A 20,043-nucleotide genomic window follows, 5' to 3' on the forward strand; every position below is an offset into this window, starting at 1 on the left:
GATTTTAAATCTGCTGGCAGGAAGTTTTTATTCTCAACAATAGCCCCTTTTAACATGAAAGTTTATTTTGGGAGAAGGAAGGATTAAGCTGAACATCTGTAGCACTCTAAGGTAGCAAAGTCAGCCCAGGGGGTAACAATTGTTTGATTTTTTCATGTCCATGTTTTAACATGAAATCCAGAAACCAAGAAGCTGCATTTGGACTAAAGAAAGGGAAAAGAGCAAACACACAAGGGAAGGTTTGCAGTTTGCAGCCTGGTTGAAGAACAAAACTCTACCTGCCACCCTCTGCTTTGGGATTCCCAAAGCAGCTATGGCAAAGCTCCACTGGGATTGCTCTGAGGATACCACAGTAATGACCAGGATGATGTTTAAATCCAGAATCCTTCAGTATAGCCTAAAAATTCTCAACCATGTAACAGAGCACAGCCAGTTGTACGCAAAGTTACCACATGTAAAAGTGTTGAGGTTACTCTCTGCTCTTTCAGCCTCTTCACTCTGCTGCAGCTACAAAGTTTAATTCTGCATAAACAGAGCCTCTCCACCACCCCCAACTTGTGGTTGAACTGGAAATGGTACCAAAGGGTGCATTTAAAAAATACCTGATTAACCATTTTGAAGAATCATTGACAAGACTGAACTGCCTGATCTGAGTTAAGCAGCCCCACAAATGCAAAGGGCTGTGGAGGGAGTTTGGGTCACCTGTAAACGGAGACTGCACCTTTTGGGAGCTGGAAGAAGCCTGGGCCAGGTGTTGCTGTTTGTGCTCACGCTCTCTTGAAGCACCCATGGAATGTCACGGGAATGTTCACCTCCACCTCGGCCCTGGCCACCTCGCTCATGTCTTTGGCGTTGAGGATGAGGAGGAAGGCGGGCTTGGGCCCCGTCCCCGGGCTGATCACGATGCTCAGCACCACCCCTGCAAGGTGAGAACACGGTGGATGTGGCCCAGGTGGGTGTGGGCTGTGTCTGACCCCGGCTGGGCAAGGCGAGAGCAGCCCTGGCACTCGGGGCACCAGAAATCCCAGGAGTGTCATCGGTGCTGAGGGGCACGGCCAGGGACACAGCACGGGCTGCCCAGGGAAGCTGTGGCTGTCCCAGCCCTGCAAGTGTCCAAGGCCAGGTTCAAGGCTTAGAGCAACCTGGGCTAGTGGAAGGTGCCCATGTCCATGGCAGGGCATGGAACAGGATGAGTTTTAAGGTCCCTCCCAACCCCAAAATTTTATTATTCTAGTTTTAGTTTTCCCGTGTTTCCTCAGAAATTTCCCACCAGTGTTAGCATCTGTCCCATCTCGTCCGGGAGCTGCCTGCAGGCTCTGCCCTGCCCAGCTGTGGCACAGCCCTGCAGCCAGCCTGGCACAGCCCTTCCCAATCCCAATCTCAATGCCACCAACCCCCCCAGCATTACCATCATCTTCCTCCAGCGCATCTGGGTGGGAAACGAAGATCGGCTCCGATGGGTACGCATCCGGCTCCTGCCACACCCAGGTCTCCTTGGTTTTCACGTTCAGCTTGCAAAGCTAAAGGTGGGGACAACACACAACCACAGAGCTCAGAAATACTCCTTGTCCCCAGACTGAAGCCATCCCCCGTTGGCTGATAGTTACCCTGTCTGGGACAAAGTGGTTCAGCCCCAGCCCATAGGTGTACGTGTACGGCTTCCCTCCGTACTTCGTGTAGTTGATCTGGGGGAATTCAAAGGCTACAAGGAGAAATAAATATGCATAAATGCTGAGGGTTAGTGGGACGCGGTGTGCAGGCAGCACTTGTCTGCTGTGACCTGGGGGAGCTGGGGTGTCCTCATACCATGACGTGGCCCTGAGAAAATCACCTCTGGCTCCAGCCAGATGGTCTCGTCACTGCGCAGCGTCGCTGTGGCTGTCGTGTAGGGCAGGGTGACCAGGTTCTTCCCCGTGTCAGCCTGTGACAAAGAGAAATAAATACCCAAGAGATTGGAGAAAAGTTTTGGTTTATTTGCACAGAACTGTAGCAAACAGCACTGAGCAGGGAAGGCAGCGACGTGTGTCGAAGCCTCAGGAGCGGCAGGAGGCGACTGCTGCTGTGTGCTTGGCAGTGCTGCAAGTGCTGTCCTGTTCCTCAGCCTAAACACAACTTCCCTCCCTGCTGAAGGCATTCAGAGGTTTCATTAAGCACTGCCACGTGGGCTTGCACTTCTCACTTGATCCACAGCACAGTGAGCTCCGTGAGAGGCTCTGCTGACCGGTGCCCTGCAGCCCTTGGCCCACCTGCCAGCCACCACGAGCGGGGTCATGGAAAGGAACCAAGGAACCCAGCAGCTGCCAGCCAGAGAGCTCTGTCTGTGCCAGGCTGGCAGCTCCAGGGACCTCACACCGAGGGCTGGAGGATTTAACCACGCATGCTTGGGCTGTGCCTGCTCCCTTCTGTGCTATGAGCAGATCCAGTGTTAACTGCTGCCCCACAGGCTCTGCCATGAACCGTAACACATGGAGTCATCAAAGAGTTCGGGTTGGAAGGACCCTTAAAGCTCATCTCATTTTCCTCGCCATTGGCAGGGACACCTTCCACTAGACCAGTTGCTCAGAGCTCCACCCAGCCCAACCTTAGACACTTCCAGGGATGGGGCAGCCACAATCTCCCTTGGCAACCATATAAATTACTAGAAAAACATTGATCAGCTAAAGGAAATACAAAGTTTCTCTGAAAGCCCATACTTCAAGTTTGCCCTCTTAAGGAGAAGGTTGAATTTGAAGTAAGTGGGGCAGGAGGCCTGGCAGGGAGAGGAGCAGACTCCAGTACCTTGTCGATGCTCAGGGGCAGGACGTATCTGCGGGCCTCGGGCTGCGGTGCCTTCTCCGCCTGCCGCTTCACCTCGTCCCAGTTGGCCCGAAGGTTGGCCAGGTACAGGTAATTGTAGACAAACTCAAACCTGCACCAAACAGCATCACAGCGAGAAACACAGCTGGGCTTTGTAATTTGGGGGAAGTGTAGGTGGTTTTTGACCAAAATTCATGGAAGTGTAGAGTGGTTTGGGGTGGGAGGGGCCTTAATATTCATCTCGTCCCAGCCCCTGCCATGGGCAGGGACACCTTCCACTGTCCCAGGGTGCTCCAAGCCCTGTCCAGCCTGGCCTCAGACACTTCCAGGGATGGGGCAAAACAGAGTGACAGAAGCCCCAGTCCAGCTCCTCAGCAGAGCTGAGCTGTGTGTGCACCACAGCCCCTGTCAGGAAAACCCAGCAACTGCTGATATTCAGCACAAGCCCAGGAAGGGGCTTGGAGCAACCTTGCTCATGGCAGGGGGGAGGAACAAGATGAGTTTTATGGTCCCTTCCAACCCAAAGCAGTCTGGAATTCTATGATCCGCTGCCAGCATCAGCTCAGCTCAGGGTGTCCTGGGTATGCAGCCAACACAGGATTGAGCTTCATCACTTCAGTGCCACATTTCTGTGTTTACATGAACAGCAGCGTTCAAGCCTCACACACACCCTGCTCATTGCAGGCCCAGGAGCCAGCATAGCATCAACCCTTCACCAGTCACTAACATTTCTTAAAGATAAAAGTAAATAAAACATAAAAATATTTTTCTCCTGGATTGTGAGTGCCAAGCAGGCTCCCTGCACCTCTGGAGAGGTCAGTGCTGTAGAGTCTACATGTCACCACATGTTAAATGGGTTGGTGGAAGTGCCAGAGGCCCCAGCAGGGATATGCCAGGGCAGGGAGTGGCGTGTGTGGTGCAAGGGGCAGTTGTGATGCCCAGGCACCCTTGGCCTCACCCCTTCCAGGTGCACAGGTCCACGATCAGGAACCCGTTGTCCTCGTAGGTGTTGATGTGGTGGAAGAGGTTGAAGGCCGAGGTGCGGTACTTGAGGTTGAGGAGCCTGCCTTTCTTCTTCTCTGCCACGTGAAGCCACACCTGGAAACCACACAGCAGCTGGGCTTGGGCTCAGGGAAATGAAGGTGAAGCCAATGGACCTCCCAACCCAGGTCTGGCTGCCCAGTCCAGCCCAGTTTGGGATGACCCCATGCTTACCCCCATGGTCTCGTTAGACTCAAAGCAGTCCATGTAGTTGGCTCCCCAAAGGCTCCAGGAGGAGAGGAACTTGAGGAGGTTGATTTTCACTGGTGTCTCCACAAACACAATGTAGTTTGGGGTCAGCCCAAAGCTGTTGGGAAAGGCAGGGGAGCACATCAGGCTCACTGGGGTCAGTTTGGACAAAAACCATGGAGTTGCTCATCTTAAACACATGGATCATTACTCAAAATGAGCCTGATTTTGGTTAATCACCTAATTTTCATTGCTGATTACATGTGAAAACTAGTCCCTGGTTCCAGCTGACCTGCTGACCCCATGGAATGTTACCTGTGGACATAGGAGGGCTTGAACCTGTCACTGCAGGGGAACTGCACCACCACCTCCGACTTGTTTATGGGGTCTTCCTTGTCTGGAATGGGACAGGTGAGAGGTTATGGAGGTCTCACCCACGCTTGGTCTGTACTTACAGCATCTACCCAGCAAATTTCTGCCTTTAACACAAAATGATCATTTAGAAGCCACCTGGAAGTGGTTTAAACACAACATTAAAAAAAAAATTAAAGGAGCTTAGAAAAAACCTAACTCGGTAACAAAGTTCATTTAAAGGATAAAGAAATGACTCATAAGGGAAAAGTTTCCCAGCTGGCTCAGAGGTGGGACTGACTGACCTGCCTGCAGAGGAGGAATCCGGATGATGTTGTAGGCCAGGGAAAAGTTTTTCCCAAAGCAGTTGCCAATGTTGTAAACGGTGCCGTCGTTCTCAATGTGGGGATGAGCCGTCGCCCCATTGACAGACACGTATTTACAGAGATCCACCTGGAGAACAGCAGGGACAGAGTCAGGAGCTTCCCTGGCAGGAGGTGGGAAGGCACAAGCTGTGCAAGGTGTTGTGAGCCAATACATCCTTGCCCTGCATGTGGGAAGATCCTCTCAAAGTCTGCAATTGAGCTCTGATTTGCAAACTCCAACCCTAACCTGAAGATGCTCCCTCTGCCATGGGGTGTTCAGCCTGGAGAGGAGAAGGTTCAGGGAGGACCCTTCCAGGGCCTAAAGGGGCTCCAGGAGAGCTGGAGAGAGACTTGGAACAAGGGATGGAGGGACAGGAGGGCAGAGTTAGATGGAATATTGGGAAGAATATCTGTGAAGGTGGGCAGGCCCTGGCACAGGGTGCCCAGAGCAGCTGTGGCTGCCCCTGGATCCCTGGCAGTGCCCAAGGCCAGGCTGGACTCCGAGGCTTGGAGCCACCTGTGACAGTGGAAGGTGACCCTGCCCGTGGCAGGGGTGGCACTGGATGGGCTTTAAGATCCCTGCCAACCCAACCCATTCTGTGACTCCGTGATTTTCATTTTAGTTTTACTTCCCCACACTTCTGTCTGCCCAGGACGAAGACCCACCTGCTTGATGGTCTCCAGGGTGTCTGGGTTAATCCTGGTGATGAAGTTGGTCTCAGTACAGGCATAGTAATCCTCACCCACAGGGTAAACATTCACCAGGGCGTTATCTGTCACCTCCACACCTTTGAAGTAGGTGAAAAACCTGAGCAGAGAAAACCGACAGGCAGTCAGGGGCTCCTGGGAAACAGAAATTCCGTAGGACATCCCAGCAATGTCTGCACCATCCCGAGGTACCTGGAGAAGATGTTCTTGCAGGGGTCTGGGTAGGCGTAGGTGCCAAACTCCGTTATCACGATCCTCTTCTCCGTCATGGCTCGCACGTAGGCGTCAGTCCGGACAAACCTGAGGGGCCAGGAGGGGAAAGTCTGTTACACGTGACACCAGGCTGTGCAATAAATACAGATATTCATTGAGGAGCCTCATGAGAGCTCTGGGAGCTCTCCAGAACCTCACGTTGCATCTGGAGCTGGGTTTAATGATATCACTGCTAGAGCTCTTCCAATAACCACATGGACTCAAAGTAACCAGGATCTCCCACAGGCACAGCCTGTTCCCAGCATTTCAGACAAGCAAATGCTTCCTTATTTATTCCTTTTTCTTGGAAAACTGGCACGTACCTTCGGTGGTAGGTGACATGCCCCTCCTTGAAGTCAAACTTGTGCAGCAGTGCCTGGCCATCAAAGAGGTGGTAGAAGGGCTCCGAGCCCACCTCGAACAAGCCAGGACCACATCTCAGGAGGCTTCCTCGCAGCCAGGTGGGAATCCTGCCTGTGGGAGACCCAGCATTGGGATGGGCACAGCAAATCAGACCAAGGAATTTTTATTGTGACAGCAAGAAAATCAAAACTTCAACTCATTTTCTAATTAAACTTAGTGTTTAAACACACATGAGCTCTTCAAGCTCTGATTTCTTCACACCTGCTGTGGACCAAGACACTCATACTGAAATACCTAAAGAGCTCCCCACCCAGTCTGACCTTTCTCTACCCCAGATCACCAGCCCTGTGAGCTCCTTCACATCCAGCCTTGTAAAGCCTCTGAACCCTGGAAGGCCCCGAGCTGCGGGAGCAAAGGAGAGCAGGAAGAGGTGAGGCCCCAGACCGACCTGTGACGTGGGCAGTCACTGGAGAGGACAGCTCCTCCACAGTCTCAAAGAGCTTCTTGTAGCCTCCAGCAGGATGCTCTACCCTGAAAGGGCACAGCTGGGTGAGCCTGGGGCGGGGGCACAGCTGGGAGCCCCCTCCCAGGGACGGATGGATCATTCTGCATGGAATGATCCATGACTTGCAAAGAACTTCAGGGAGGAAGGAGAAGCACCTTTCCATGGGGAAAGGCTCCGAGGCTCCAAACAGCTGCTGAGAAATGTCCTGAGCATGAGGAGGGACAGGGACACTGAGGGGACAGCCCATACTGCAGCCCAACAAACCAGGACACCCAAATCATCAGAAAGCAAAATCCAGCTTGTATCTTCCAGCTCTTACAAAAGCCTTTTTTTTTTCCTTTTTTGCCTTTTTTTTTTTTTTAAGCAAAGAATAATTTGTTGGGTTCCAATTTTATCTGCTGCAAAGCCCATGAAGACACACCAGGCACAGGCTAGTGAACTCTGCCCAGAGCAGCTGGGGCTGCCCCTGGATCCCTGGCAGTGCCCAAGGCCAGGCTGGACACTGGGGCTGGGAGCAGCCTGGGACAGTGGGAGGTGTCCCTGCCATGGCAGGGGTGGCACTGGGTGGGCTTTGAGATCCCTCCCAACCCAAACCATTCCAGGATTCCATTATTCTACTCCAAATTCTGGTCAAACCTCTGGAACCTGGAGGTGAGCCTGTTCTTCCAGACCAGAACCACACCTTGGCATGGGATGTGAGATGAAGACATGGAGACCTCCCCATTTCTCCTCCCTCCAAACCTTGCTGCCCCCCAGCCCCAGCCAGTGCTCCACTTGGGACGTGTTCCCACAGAGAGGAGCCTCAGCAATACTCACTGGCTGTACATCCTCACTGATGAAGGGCCCGAGGCTCCAGAGCCAAGCACGGAGCCAGAGCTGTGCTGGGTATTTATGGGGTGCTGAGCCCTGCCCAGGGCAGCCCCATCCCAAAACAGCCCCCGCCAATGAGAGCAACCCGGGAACAGAGCCGGCTTTCAGCACCAAAATCCTCCCCAGGCTTTGGGAGCTTTTGTCCTGCTGTTCACACAAAAAGGGGCTTTCACTGTTTTTCTGAGACCTAAATTCTTCCCAAGCAGAAGTGATTACAAAGAAAAAAAGCCCAGGGAGGAGTGAGACGGAGCGCGCTGGAGCCGTGCCGGGAGCTGGCACCGGCACTCGGCTCTGCAGGGACCATCCCAGCTCCTCCAGAGCCTCACCCAGGAGTGGTGAGACACCAGAGACACCAAGAGAGGAGAAAATGCCAGTGGCAAGCATCAAGGAATCTCCTGAGCTGGAAGGACCCACAGGGATCATTGATCCAGCCCCTGGCCCTGCACAGACCCCCCCCAACAATTCCAAACCCTCCCGGAGCTCTGGCAGCCTCAGGGCTGTGCCCATTCCCTGGGGATCTGGGCACTGCCCAGCACCATCTGGATGAGAAACCTTTCCCAAAATCCAAGCTAAACCTCCCCTGACCCAGCTGCAGCCATTCCCTGGGTCCTGTCCCTGTCACAGGGAGCAGGGATTGGAGCTGTCCCTCAGCCCCTTGAGGTCTCCCTCAGTCTCCTCCAGACTCATCATTAGTAAGAGTCAACATTTATGAAAACAACAGTGCTGTAAAGAGCAATTTCAAAGATTAACAAGGTCCAAGGTTCCTGCTGTCCCCTCACAGGCAGAGGATGAAGGTGTTTTATCACCACATACACTCAGGTGCTGCTTCCATACAGAAACAGCTCCAGGACCCAAACTGAGGTGAAGGGACAAAAAAAGACATTAAACACCCCCTGCTCCCTTTGCTGCCACAACCAGCACGCGAGGGTTGGCTTCTTTCCCTGGTGTTGTTTGCTTGCTCCCTCTTTCAAGGCAGCATTTCCACTTGGACAAGGGCTCATTTAAGGCTTCTCACAGAAAACCAGGATACTGCACTGAGATCTTGATCGAGGCCTCCCATTAACCCTTTGCATTGAAGAACCGTAATTATAATTTCTCTATTTATTCCCATTTTGGTTAAGTTCTGTCAAAGCCTTAGAAGGGAACATTAAATAACCTGGATCAAGAACTGGGAGTAATGAGGGCAGGCCTTTGAAAGCCAAATCCTGGGAAATGTGAGCTTCTCACCTAATAAGTTACTTAACTGGAACACTACATAAACAAAGCATTTATGCAACATGGAATGGGGTAGGAAGCACTGGAAGCAAGTTCAGGCAGGTGCTGAGTGCTGGAGGAGGCTGGTTACAGATGTTCCAGGGGAGGAACAGCTGTCCCCTGCCCTGAAAGCACAAAGTTACCCACAGGACATTAAGGCATCATTAATACAGGGTAAAATGAGGCTAATTTAGGTTTCTCATTTACAAAATCTTTTTTAAAAAAAAGGAGAAAAATTGTACTTTTCTGGGAGAGAACTGACAGGCTCAGGATCACAGCTGTACCAAGGAATTCCAGGCTGGGAAGGAGGGCTGTCCCTGGATCCCTGGCAGTGCCCAAGGCCAGGCTGGAGCAGCCTGGGACAGAGGGAGCTGTCCCTGCCATGGCAGGGGTGGCACTGGAGGGGCTTTAAGGCCCCTCCCAACCCAAACCAGTCTGTGATCTCAGAACCATGAAGTACACTAATTATTATTAATTATACTTTCCCAAATGTATTTCTGCAGATTTAAACTCACGTGGGGGAACCTTTATCTTAATTAACAACCAAATCCCTAACTCTGGGAAAAAACAGGGAAAATTAGTGAATTGCTCTCACTTCATGGATCATCCATCACTCCTATTTTGAGAATCACACCAACAGATCCAAAATGAGTTCTCCATGAAAATGTCAGAAATACGCTTCGAGTCTTTTAATATAAATAAATACCAAAAAGCTGATGAGGGTTTTGCAGATTATATGAACAGAAGCATTTATGGAGTGAGACAATCCTTTATTTATGGTGAACTGGCTCTCCTGGTCCTGAACCCATAGAAGCTCCTTTGTTTAAAGACAAACATTTTGAGAATAGAAAAGGCACTTAGTCACAACACACACACATGTAAAAACTACAATAAATGGCACAAATTCCTGACCAGACATTTAAAAGTTGTAACAACAGGCAGGTCATTAGTTTCCCAAAAAAAACCCATATATAAATTTTTGGTTAACGACAGCTTTATGTGTATTTTCACATTTTCCTACTCCAATATACCGTAATAATTTGTAAACAGATAAATATTTTTTCTTTTAAAAGTTATTCCAAAGTATCTGCACCAAAAAAAAGGTATTTTGGCACCTTCCAGCACAGTGTCCATGTAAACATTTCCTCCTTCCACAGCGCAGCCAGCACCAAACTCCTGCAGCAATTCCTTTGGTGAATCCCTCAGATTTCCAGCAGGGAGAGACGGCTCAGGTGTGCCGAAATCAGTACCTGAGGCTGCGGAATTTGGGTTTCCTGAGGCTCAGCATGGGCTGCTTGAGGGTGGGTTTGTTCTCCAGGAGCTGCGCTTCCGACTCCGTCGTTGGGAACCTGCTCCCGTAGATCTGGGGGTATTCCTTCTGGAACTGCAGCACACACAGGCACCAATGATGAGAAATCCCAGATCCCACAAAAAGCTCCAGCTGTGCCAGAGCACACTCCATGCCTGCTGTGCCTGCAGAGCTGCCTTCCAGGAACTCCTTGGATAAACTGTTTTACCAACAGGGAGCCAAGATTCAGCCCGTTTTGGAAGGGTTCTCCCAGGAAAGCTTAGCAGTGATTCCATGGAAATGAAAACACCTGGAATCAGAGCAGCGACTGGGACATTGTGCCTGTTTCCCTTGCAAGGCCTCAGTGAGGGATGAAAAACTGTAAATACATCTGAACATGAGCCAAACCTTTCCACTGACGGATTCAAACCACCTTGGTAACTTCTGGTGTTGACACAATTGGGACCTTCCTTACCCTCTAGAAAGTGCCATGAATTTGGCTTTTCCCAAGAATTCCCAGCAAGAAGAACATGTCCAGCAGGCCCAGGGCAGTGCCCATCCTTGTGCTAAGGCACCTCCAGTCCTGGGATCATTTTTGGGCCCCCATTTCCTTCCTCCCCTTTCCCCTGCTGCTGTGAATCACTTCTTACTCCTCACTTACTCCAAGCCTTAATCAACTCTAATTAACCATTCTTCTTAGATTCAGAAGTTTTGATGAACCAAACCAGACTCACTTTTAGAGGCCCAGAAAGTTTCCACAACACACATGGAAGTCAGAGCTGCAGGAGGGGCACCAAAGCCAAGTGTGGCTGTCCTGAAAAGCTGCTTGTTCCAATGGGAGTCACAAGACTTGCTTAGGAGATTCCAGGACAAGTACAAAACTATTCCATTGGGCAGAAAGACTTGCCAAAAGAAGGAAAAGCCCTCCAGGATTAAATCCTGACAGAACTGCTGTGTTTTAACCTTTCTATTAGGCAAGTTGTTGGTAGGCCAGAGAAGTGCAACATAATCTTGAGCACTGTAAATGTTACAAAACACAAAGCCAAGGCCACCAAAAGAATGTTTCAGGGTTCTCAACAGAGACAGTTTGGTCTCTTCAAGCCAAATATTATTGCTTTTAGCACCTATTGACTTTAACCCCACCTATGGCATGTTAATGGCGACTTGGATGGCCAGTGCAGCACAGGACTCCAGGCTGCAATTCCATCAGGAATCACTGAATGGAGAGCAGGAGCTCCAGCAGAATCATTTGTCCTGGTTTTACACCATTGTTTGAACACCACTGCTGCCAGTCAAGGGCCGGATTATTATGGAGAGGTTTGGATTGGAAGGGACCTTAAATCCCATCCCATGGCAGGGACACCTCCCACTGTCCCAGGCTGCTCCAAGCCCTGTCCAGCCTGCCCTGGGCACTGCCAGGGATCCAGGGGCAGCCCCAGCTGCTCTGGGAATTCCATCCCAGCCCCTGCCCACCCTGCCAGGGAACAATTCCCAGTTCCCAATGTCCCATCCATCCCTGCCCTCTGGCAGTGAAGCCATTCCCCGTGTGCTGTCCCTCCCTGCCCTGTCCCCAGTCCCTCTGCAGCTCTCCTGGAGCCCCTTCAGGCCCTGCCAGGGGCTCTGAGCTCTCCCTGGATCCTTCTCCTCTCCAGGTGAGCACCCCCAGCTCTCCCAGCCTGGCTCCAGAGGATGCAGCATTAAAAACCATCTTTAAAATCCCAAGCAGAGCACATGAAGCACTGAACAGCTCTTGAGCACAAACATTTCTCAGCACATTCTGCTCCTCTCCTGCCCCAGGCTCTGCTGCCTGAGCCCTTCCCTCACAAAGGCACTGCAGAAGCAGATGAAATAAACCCACCTGTTTCAACTTTTTCTTTTTGTCTTTCACAGAGAGGTTTTTATCCTTGATGATGTTCTCCAGGAGCTCTGCCACTGCAGCCTGTGAGGTGGAGACCTTTTGTTCTTCAAACTCCTGAGGAGTGATTTGTTTGCAGTAGGAATACGTTGGCAAGATGGCACAAATTTCTTCTTTTTCCTTTTTGCACTGGAAGAAAAAGGGCTCCGCATGCACTCAACTGATTCTGTACTGTTTGAGTAAGTACCTAATAAAACCCACACCCACTCACAAGCTGCAAAACATTATAATTAACATCTACCCATTCAAAATGTCCTGGGCTTATTTGCATTTTCCCAACTTCAGAAGAAGCAATTAACAAATGAATCTGAACTGCTCTCATGGCACCAACCTGAGCCTTCTCCATGTCCTTGAGGTGATCCTGCACAGCAACCTGCAGGTAAGCTGGGACTTGGAATATTTCCTGCTGATGGTCCATCAGGAAGGAAAGCAGGCGTGTGGAAAGCAGCTCATCCAGGTCTTCCTCCTCTGCACAGCGCAGGACACAGCGGGAAAACGTCTGGATCAGCTGGAAAAGTTCAGCACAGCTGCAGTGGAGAAAGCTGGGGGGTTTATTTTCTCCTCTCCACTCTACAATGGCTCAAATCCCCCAAAACCAACTTCCAAGTATGGTCACACAAGGAGGAAAAGTCATCCTTGCTCCACCAGCTGTATTAAAATGATTTCTTTGGAACTGAACAGCACTTTCGATTAAAAATACATAATATAAAAAGGTAGCAGAACGAGGCTTAGCCTATAGAAAAATTAACATTTTCACAGAACTGTAGAATAGAATCCTGGTTTGGGTTGGGGCAGGGACACTTTCCACTGTCCCAGGTGCTCCAAGCCCTGTCCAGCCTGGCCTTGGGCACGGCCAGGGATCCAGGGGCAGCCCCAGCTGCTCTGGGCACCTGTGCCAGGGCCTGCCCACCCTCTGAATAAAGAATTTCTTCCTACTTCTAATCTAAACCTGAATCTTCAATTGGTCATCTTGAGATGAGTGATGTGATTAAAACCTGCAGAGCCAACCTAACCCAGCCCTAATGCACAGCAAGAGCCAGGTTTAAACTGGAATGAACTGGGCTTTATGGCTCCTCCCAACCCAGTCCAGTCTGGGATTCCAAGTAGCAGCTGGGTGGGACATCGGGCTGAGGAAACATCGGCATTCTTTTAAGAAGAGCTTTCCCTGCCCTTACCAAGGACCGGTTGCCCATGGCATCGTGCAGCCGTGGCATGTCAACATTGCCACTGATCCTGGCCACCATCCTCAGCAGCAGCTGCAGCTTCCTGCGCCTCGGGGGGGGCAGCAGCAAGCAGCAGATCTGCAGGGCTTCCACTGCAATTCTCTCCAGGTGAGGCTGCAGGAGATCTGCAATTAACCACAAAGAGAGCTGGCATTAAGATTTGAAACAGCTTCCAGCATGTTTTTACCTCAGTATCTCAGATCTCTTATTTTTCAGTGTGATTACTTATGTTTCAGAGAAATCAGCTGTAACACAGAAGAGAATGTTCAGGCCTTTGTTTGTGTGGTCATCTTCAACTTCCTTCATTATGGTGCAATTAGGACCACAATACAATTAAGGAGTGACACTAATTATTCCTAGCAGTATTTCCAGGAACTACTGATTTACAGAACGGGAAGAGACATCTCCAGCAGGCAGGAGTGTGCAGATTCCCATCACTTACCCGAGCAGAGAGGCCAATTACATCGAGCTCATACTCCACAGGTACTACACACTGTTAGCAGAGCTACAGCAGCTGAAACAATTTAGCCAGCAGATTTCCTTTAAAAACCCCACAAATCCATGCTCTGTGCCTATCCACAAACCTAGCAAGGGTGGCAGAGGTGAGGGAAGCAGGGATTAGTGAGGCCACACAACAAGGCAGTACAGCATGCTGCAGAGAGCCCTTACTTGTGCCAGCCAACACGCAAGGGGAGGGGGACACAGAGCGTCCTGACAGGTCTGTGCTGCTCCTGCAGAGTCTCTTTTGGATGCTGATGGCCACAGAGGGGCTGGGAGTGCCCTGCCCCCGGGGCAGGGGCTGCACTGTGATCTCAGCACTGGGTCTGTTGATGGCACTGCAGCTCCTGGAGCTGCTCCTGCCCAGCAGGCTCAGGGAGCGGCGCAGGGCCCGGGACCCCTGGCTGCCGTCCCACGGCTCCTCAGCCCAGGGACACGGGCCAGGCACTGTCCTGAGGCCCTGGCTCTGGGCTGGACCTGAGCTATGCCAGCCCAGCTCCACCACTGAGTCCACTCTGCGCTCCTCCAGCAGCTCTCCACTCCTCGTGGTGGTGCTCGCACCTCCTCCCCTGAGGGGGGCACGTCCTCCTTTATCACACACACTTGAAGCAGCAGCTCCCATTCTTTCCAAGGAGTAACACCTTGTCCTAAATGCTCCAGGTGGCTCTTGGTCATTCCTGGATGCTGCAAGATTCTGGCAGCTCCCTCCTATCGGGCTCCCAGCACTCCCTTGCTGACGTGGCAGTTTGTGCTGCTGCCATTTCTTTCTGTGCCGGTTTTGGGCTCCCAGCTCCTCTGAGGAAAACCTCCTGGAAGCTTCTCCTTTCTCCTTCTTGTCAGACCCTTTGAGGAGCAGGCTTAGGAGAAGACACTCAGTGGACTTGAAAGAGTTCAAGTGAGGAGTTTTTGAAGGCTGAGGGTCACATTTCTCCTCTTGGACAGAACGTTTTCCACTGCCCAGACCAGGAATTTGGATGCAGCCACACAAAACTATCAGGAAATGAAAGAGATGTTAAAGATGCAAGTGGTATGAAAATGAACCAGTTCAGAGAGCTGCTAACTGGGCAGACAGACAACAAAGTCAAGATATTAATTAAGATATTAATTAAGAAGACTTTAGTTCAGTCCCAAAGCAATTTAACGAGGCCATTGCAACCAACATGCAAGAACAAAGACAGGTAACACTGCAGCAGTGAGGAGCAAGCAGAACAAGCACATCTTTTGAAGTTTTTGTTATTGAATATTTAGAATGTGAGCTGAAACAGCAATTTAAATGGGAAATCACGAGGCAGAAGTACATTTTAATTAACACTAATACAGAATGGAGCAGTGATGATCCTCCTCAGATTGGAGCTCCCACACCCATCAGAGGGCCAAGCTCTGCTTTGAATCACACATTTGTCCCCCAGCCGATCTGAACTCAGAGCTTCCCTGACTGTTTCTGAAGTCATACCTACCTAAGATATTAACAAAGAGCTCATAGTATTCAAAAGTAAGCAATGGCTCAGGAAGACTGAGAAAATAATCAGCAACTGTTCTGAACACGTCCCGCTCAAAGCCACTGTAGGTGGCTTGGCTCATGTTGTTGTTCCTGGGCCCTGAAGAGAGGGGAAGAAAGGAAATTCACACCAAAAATCCACAGTCCCATTAGAAAAGAAATTTTTGAAGACCAGCCTAAATGTATTCTTGTTTCACAAGCAAAGAATCCTATCAGCAATCCACAAGTATTTTATTTGGCACAGTTTGTAAGCAAAAGCAGTGTAAGAGATTCCAGGCAGCCTCTGAAGAGCTGTGCTCTGTTCCACACCAAGAAAACAAATAAAGAAAAATTAATCTGTGGTCTTTATAGCTTCCTCAGCAAAATAATCACCCACCCTTAGCGTGTCCCTTCATTTCCAAAGCACAGTTCTCCCACAGGCAGTTCAAGCTCCTTGAGCAAAAGGAAGCTCGGCACATGGAAAAAAAGCTCATCATCTCTGGTTCCATTAGAGAGGCACTCATCTAATTAATTTAGAGTTGATTGTTTGCAAACCAAAGAAAATGCATCTCCCCAGTGTAGTACGAAGTGTAGGAAATGTTTTGGTCCAGCTAAAAGCCAGGGACTGGAAAAGCAAAGTCCCTTTCACTCCTGAAAAACTGCATTAGAGGAAACCACCCACAGGTTTCTGAACTGAAACATCCCAGCTGATTTCACACACACAGATATTTCCCTTTCAACTCTCAAAAGAGGTTTCTGGAACTTGAAAGCTCCTCAGTGACTTACAGTAGGCCAAGCACTTCATGGCTGACAGCACCCAGTGAGGGAGGTCTTCTGAAATCCAAACAGATAAACCATCATTTCGACATGGGCCCAAATCATTAACAACTAATAATGGCTCACACGTAAAAATAACAAAGCACAAAACATTACATTTGAAACTGACTTAAACACTGCTCCACATGTAATTTTGAGAGGACAAAGGGGAATAATTTCAAGCTGAAGGTGGGCAGGGTTAGATGGGATATGGGGAAGGAATTTTTGGCTGGGGTGGAATTCCCAGAGCAGCTGTGGCTGCCCCTGGGCCCCTGGCAGTGCCCAAGGCCAGGCTGGAGCAGCCTGGGATAGGGGAAGGTGTCCCTGCCAGGGCAGGGGTGGGATGGGATTTAAGGTCCCTGAGCTGTGCTGTGGTTTGGGGGAAAAGTGTAAACAACAGACTGTGAAACAGGTAAATTATTATCTGTAAACAAAGACTTCTAAGCAAATCTAGGGAAATCAATGTCACCTGCTTTGTCCTGCAGGATCACCACCCCATGTCTGCTGGTGTTGCTCATGTTGTACATGACAAACTCGGGGATGATCTGGGCTGGCTGCAGAACCTCCTCCAGCGAGGGTAGTCCCAAAATGGTTTGCAAACTGGGGAGGAAGAGAGCAAAGATTCGCAAGGGATGAAGGAAAACAAGTTCTTTCCATATCTATTCCAAAACTCTGGGTGAGCTGAAGTGCTGTTTGAGAACTTCTCACTTCCAGGAGGGCAACTGGGGACACCTTTCCCCGGGACAAACAGCAACAACCAGCAAGGAAGAGCACCTGAGGTGTTTAAAATATATTTCTGCACCAGCACATGATCAGAAATTCCTTAAATGCAACAATCCAAAGTTCATAAACAGATTAGAAAACCTGTGTAAACAACAGGAAGAAATTCAACCTCAAACATAGTTTTAACAATCAAAACCAAAGGGTGAAAGCTTGCTTGGGCTATTTCACACCAAAGGAGAAGGTGCTGTGTGCAATTCCTCACTCACTGTATCTGGATGATGTTTCTCCATGTTTCTTCCACATATTCCTGGCTTATCTCCCTCCTCTGCAGTGTGCTTTCCTTCTTTTCTCCTGCTACATCAGCTTTTGGTCGTGTTAAGTTTTCCTGAAAACGAGTGGTTCTTACTGTAAGATAAACAAGCTTCTTATGGCAATTAATGATTAGAGAAAACTGGAATTAGAAGAACAGGGCATTCTGTGGAGCATTAAATTCTACACGAGCCAGGGGGTAACCTGCAGCCCCAGCACTGAAATGGGAGCATACATCTAAAAAGAAATGGAAAAAATGCTCATCAATCCAAAATCAGCAATTTAAAAGGTAAAAGCACCTCAAATCCAGATGTATTGATATGTGAATTATCTTCCTTTAGGACTGGAACCTAAATTCAGAATTTATGCATGCCAATCTCAGCTGAATCAAGGCCCACACACACATTCCACCTTCTCCAAAAGATGGCAAATCAAGTGATTTGTGCCGTTTATTTGTCCCCCCAAAGACAAATTAAATTTCAACAAGGCCATGTTGTGCAGCTCATTTCTAGGACTTCACCTTCCAGCCCTCCCAATACTTTAAATTCCCTCAGCAGGGATCATTCTGCACTCAGACAAAACAAAGAAAACCCAAAACAAAGTAAAAACCCCTCTCCTATAAATTTACTTCTTCATATTTCCGAATTCCTTAAGTCTAAGCTATTCTTTCTTAAGGGAAGATGCCACAACAGAGCAGTGTCACTAAATTTTAAAGAATGAAGACAACACAAGCCAACTGCAAGGCTGTGAGGAACAGAAGTTATTACCACAGACTGCAGGAACTCCTGTTTTTTCAAACCCCTTTTGGATGAGCTGGGCAGTTTAGAAAGTTTTCCTTTGTCTCCAGAGAAGTTTCCCAAGTTCTCCCTTGGTGGGCTTGGTAGAAGTTTGACTGGAGAGGTTGGAGGAAATCTGTAATGAACGCAAGAGATGTTAAATACGTCCCCAGTTGATCTGTAATCAAATAAACGACCTGACAAAACAAAACCTCTGACTCCAAACCAGTGTGGCTCTGTTAGATTCACTAAAAAAAGGAAATTATTTTTTCTTAGTTTATCATATGATAAATGAGCTTTAGGCTGTTTGTCTTGATGCCAAAGTCAAGCTGAAGACGTTGGCACAGCCTGAGCCCAGCTCTGAGAAGTGGGGGCCATCAACACCTCTGATTTCAGAGCTGCTTGGCTCTGTTCCCACTCAGACTTTGTGTGAAGGGCCCAAGAGAAGCAAACCCAGCAGGCAGCTCCTACAAAACACCCTGGCTTCACTCCAAAGCACTGGGCTGCAGCTTGAATTCCAGCAAAAACCTCGGATGGACAAAAGCATGGGCACACACAGGAGCGAAGTAAAGCACTCGGAGGAGCAAAATTACGCCAATAATTAACTTTTTGGTGTTCAACCAGGATGTTCAACCCAAAGCAAGCTCTTTTTGCAAATCTGAGCATTTTTAATTAAAACCCTCAACCTGAGAGACCACGGTGTCGCTACTGGACACAAAATGAGCACACAGAAGCTTGGTGAGCTCAAGAGAGAAAAAGAGCCAGTTTTATTTCTGACCTCGCAATATATGGAGTTCCAAAAGTGGCAGTGGATTGGAGGATGGAATTACCACCTCTCCAACCACACTGGTCAAACCAACAGGCCATCAATTCTCTCCTCCCACAGAGAAGAATGCAAAACAATCATTGTTTACATGAACGGCGTGAGAACGCCAGCAGAAACGTGTAAACATCAGAAGGCACGGAAAACTTGCAGAAGAGCTTTAAAACCTTCAAAAGAACTACGAAAGAGAACTCAACGCTTTTAAAAATCAGGGCAACGCCACGGGACAGCTTTCACTCAGTACCTGTACAGGGCACCGTTGTCTTCCAGATTCTCGGCGCCCCAGCGGCCCTTGATGTCCTCGATGACGTGGTTCTTGAGGAACTTGCGCAGCAGCTGCACCGTCTGCTGCCGGCTGACGTCGGGCCCGAAGCTGCTGTGGCTGCGGAGCACCTGGTGCAGCCAGTCCGCGGCCTCGGCGGCCGTGAAGCAGCTGCCGTGCGAGCGGAGGCGCTGCCGGTGCCGCCGCAGCGGCATCCCCGCGCGGAAGCGCCGCGTCACCTCGTTCCACTGCGGGGACACGGAGCTGCAGCCGCCGGCGGCCGCGGGCGCCCGCGTGTCGCGACACCCAGCGTGTCGCGACAGCAGGGCATCAACATCATCGCGACAGAGGGCGGGGCGGGGGAGGTCTCCGGGTACCCCCATGTCGCGAGGGTACGGCGGGGTCCCAGGGCACCCACATATCGTGGCACGGGGTGTCCCTGAGCGGGCAATGTCGCGACAGAGCGCGGGGCGTCCCAGGGCTCCCCCATGTGGCGTCCCCGAGCACCCGCGCACCGAGAAAACGGACTCGGGGCAGAAGGGCGCCAGGCGCCCGCGTGTCGCGACAGCGAGCGGGGGTCCCAGGGCACCCACGTGTCGCGACAGCGAGCGGGGGGTGTCCCCGAGCAGCGTCACGACAGCGAGCGGGGGGTATAACGACAGCAGGTAGGGGGGTCCCAGGGCACCCAGGTGTCGCGGCAGCGGGCGCGGCGCGTCCCCAAGCGCCCCTCTGTCGCGACAGCAGTCCCGAGGGGCAGAGCCACCTCCCGTCCCGCAGCGCCCGCACGGGTGCCACGGGCGCCCCGCTCCCCCCGCAGCAGCCGCGCCCCGGGTCCCGCCCGGCCCGGTGCCGGTGCCGCGGCAGCCCCGCCCGGTGCCGGTGCCGGTGCCGCGGCAGCCCCGCCCGGTGCCGGTGCCGGTGCCGCGGCAGCCCCGCCCGGTGCCGGAGCCGGTGCCGCGGCAGCCCCGCCCGGTGCTCACCAGCCTCGTGGCGCGGTACGGCCCCGGCCCCGGCCCCGGCCCGGCCATGGCGCCCCTCAGCCGGGGAGCGCAGCGCCCCCTGCCGGCCCCGCCGCGCGCACAACGGCCGCCGCCGCCGCCGCGCCGCCGTTCGAATCCGCCGCCGGCCGCTGATTGGGCGGGAGCGGCGCACGCGCGCGTGACGTCGCTCGGCGGGCCGGGCTGAGGGGACGCCGCGGGTTCGGGTCCCGGCCCGGGCAGCGGCAGGGGCGTTAATTAC

General features: G+C 51.2%; 1 protein-coding gene across 4 annotated transcripts; it reads right to left on the reverse strand.

Annotated features, from left to right (window-relative positions):
• Nucleotides 1-11: 11 nt before the first annotated feature.
• On the reverse strand, nucleotides 12-19,885 carry LOC137478860 (retinoid isomerohydrolase). 4 transcript variants are annotated; one of them, XM_068198972.1, is made up of 24 exons: nucleotides 19,785-19,885; nucleotides 18,787-19,052; nucleotides 17,711-17,855; nucleotides 16,901-17,019; nucleotides 16,381-16,511; nucleotides 15,882-15,929; nucleotides 15,076-15,216; nucleotides 13,073-13,245; nucleotides 12,229-12,405; nucleotides 11,841-12,026; nucleotides 9,945-10,078; nucleotides 6,514-6,596; nucleotides 6,026-6,176; nucleotides 5,643-5,750; nucleotides 5,409-5,550; nucleotides 4,683-4,830; nucleotides 4,342-4,423; nucleotides 4,012-4,144; nucleotides 3,755-3,894; nucleotides 2,779-2,908; nucleotides 1,807-1,921; nucleotides 1,608-1,702; nucleotides 1,409-1,520; nucleotides 12-919 (listed from the first exon to the last, which is right to left on the reverse strand). In XM_068198972.1, the coding sequence occupies exons 1-24, from the start codon at nucleotides 19,830-19,832 to the stop codon at nucleotides 768-770; spliced, it is 3,159 nt and encodes a 1,052-aa protein (XP_068055073.1). In that variant the 5' UTR covers nucleotides 19,833-19,885; the 3' UTR covers nucleotides 12-767. The 4 variants fall into 4 exon arrangements, 3 of the variants coding, with proteins under 3 accessions (XP_068055073.1, XP_068055076.1, XP_068055074.1); XR_011001854.1 differs by lacking the exons at nucleotides 12-919; nucleotides 1,409-1,520; nucleotides 1,608-1,702; ... (3 more) ...; nucleotides 4,012-4,144; nucleotides 4,342-4,423 and having other exon boundaries at nucleotides 4,691-4,830; nucleotides 5,409-5,530; XM_068198975.1 differs by lacking the exons at nucleotides 9,945-10,078; nucleotides 11,841-12,026; nucleotides 12,229-12,405; ... (6 more) ...; nucleotides 18,787-19,052; nucleotides 19,785-19,885 and adding an exon at nucleotides 7,387-7,553.
• Between the last annotated feature and the right edge of the window lie 158 nt (nucleotides 19,886-20,043).

The sequence above is a fragment of the Anomalospiza imberbis genome, chromosome 9, assembly GCF_031753505.1.
Source record: "Anomalospiza imberbis isolate Cuckoo-Finch-1a 21T00152 chromosome 9, ASM3175350v1, whole genome shotgun sequence".
Taxonomy (NCBI): Eukaryota; Metazoa; Chordata; class Aves; order Passeriformes; family Viduidae; genus Anomalospiza; species Anomalospiza imberbis.

Bases quoted from the DNA above. Each gene is read 5' to 3' on its own strand.
- LOC137478860 (XM_068198972.1), bottom strand. From the start codon at position 19,832: ATGGCCGGGCCGGGGCCGGGGCCGGGGCCGTACCGCGCCACGAGGCTG. The intron at 4,831-5,408 runs GTGGGTCTTCGT...GCTGTTCTCCAG, and splicing joins CCCTGGAGACCATCAAGCAG to GTGGATCTCTGTAAATACGT. The intron at 3,895-4,011 runs GTAAGCATGGGG...TGTGGTTTCCAG, and splicing joins AGTCTAACGAGACCATGGGG to GTGTGGCTTCACGTGGCAGA.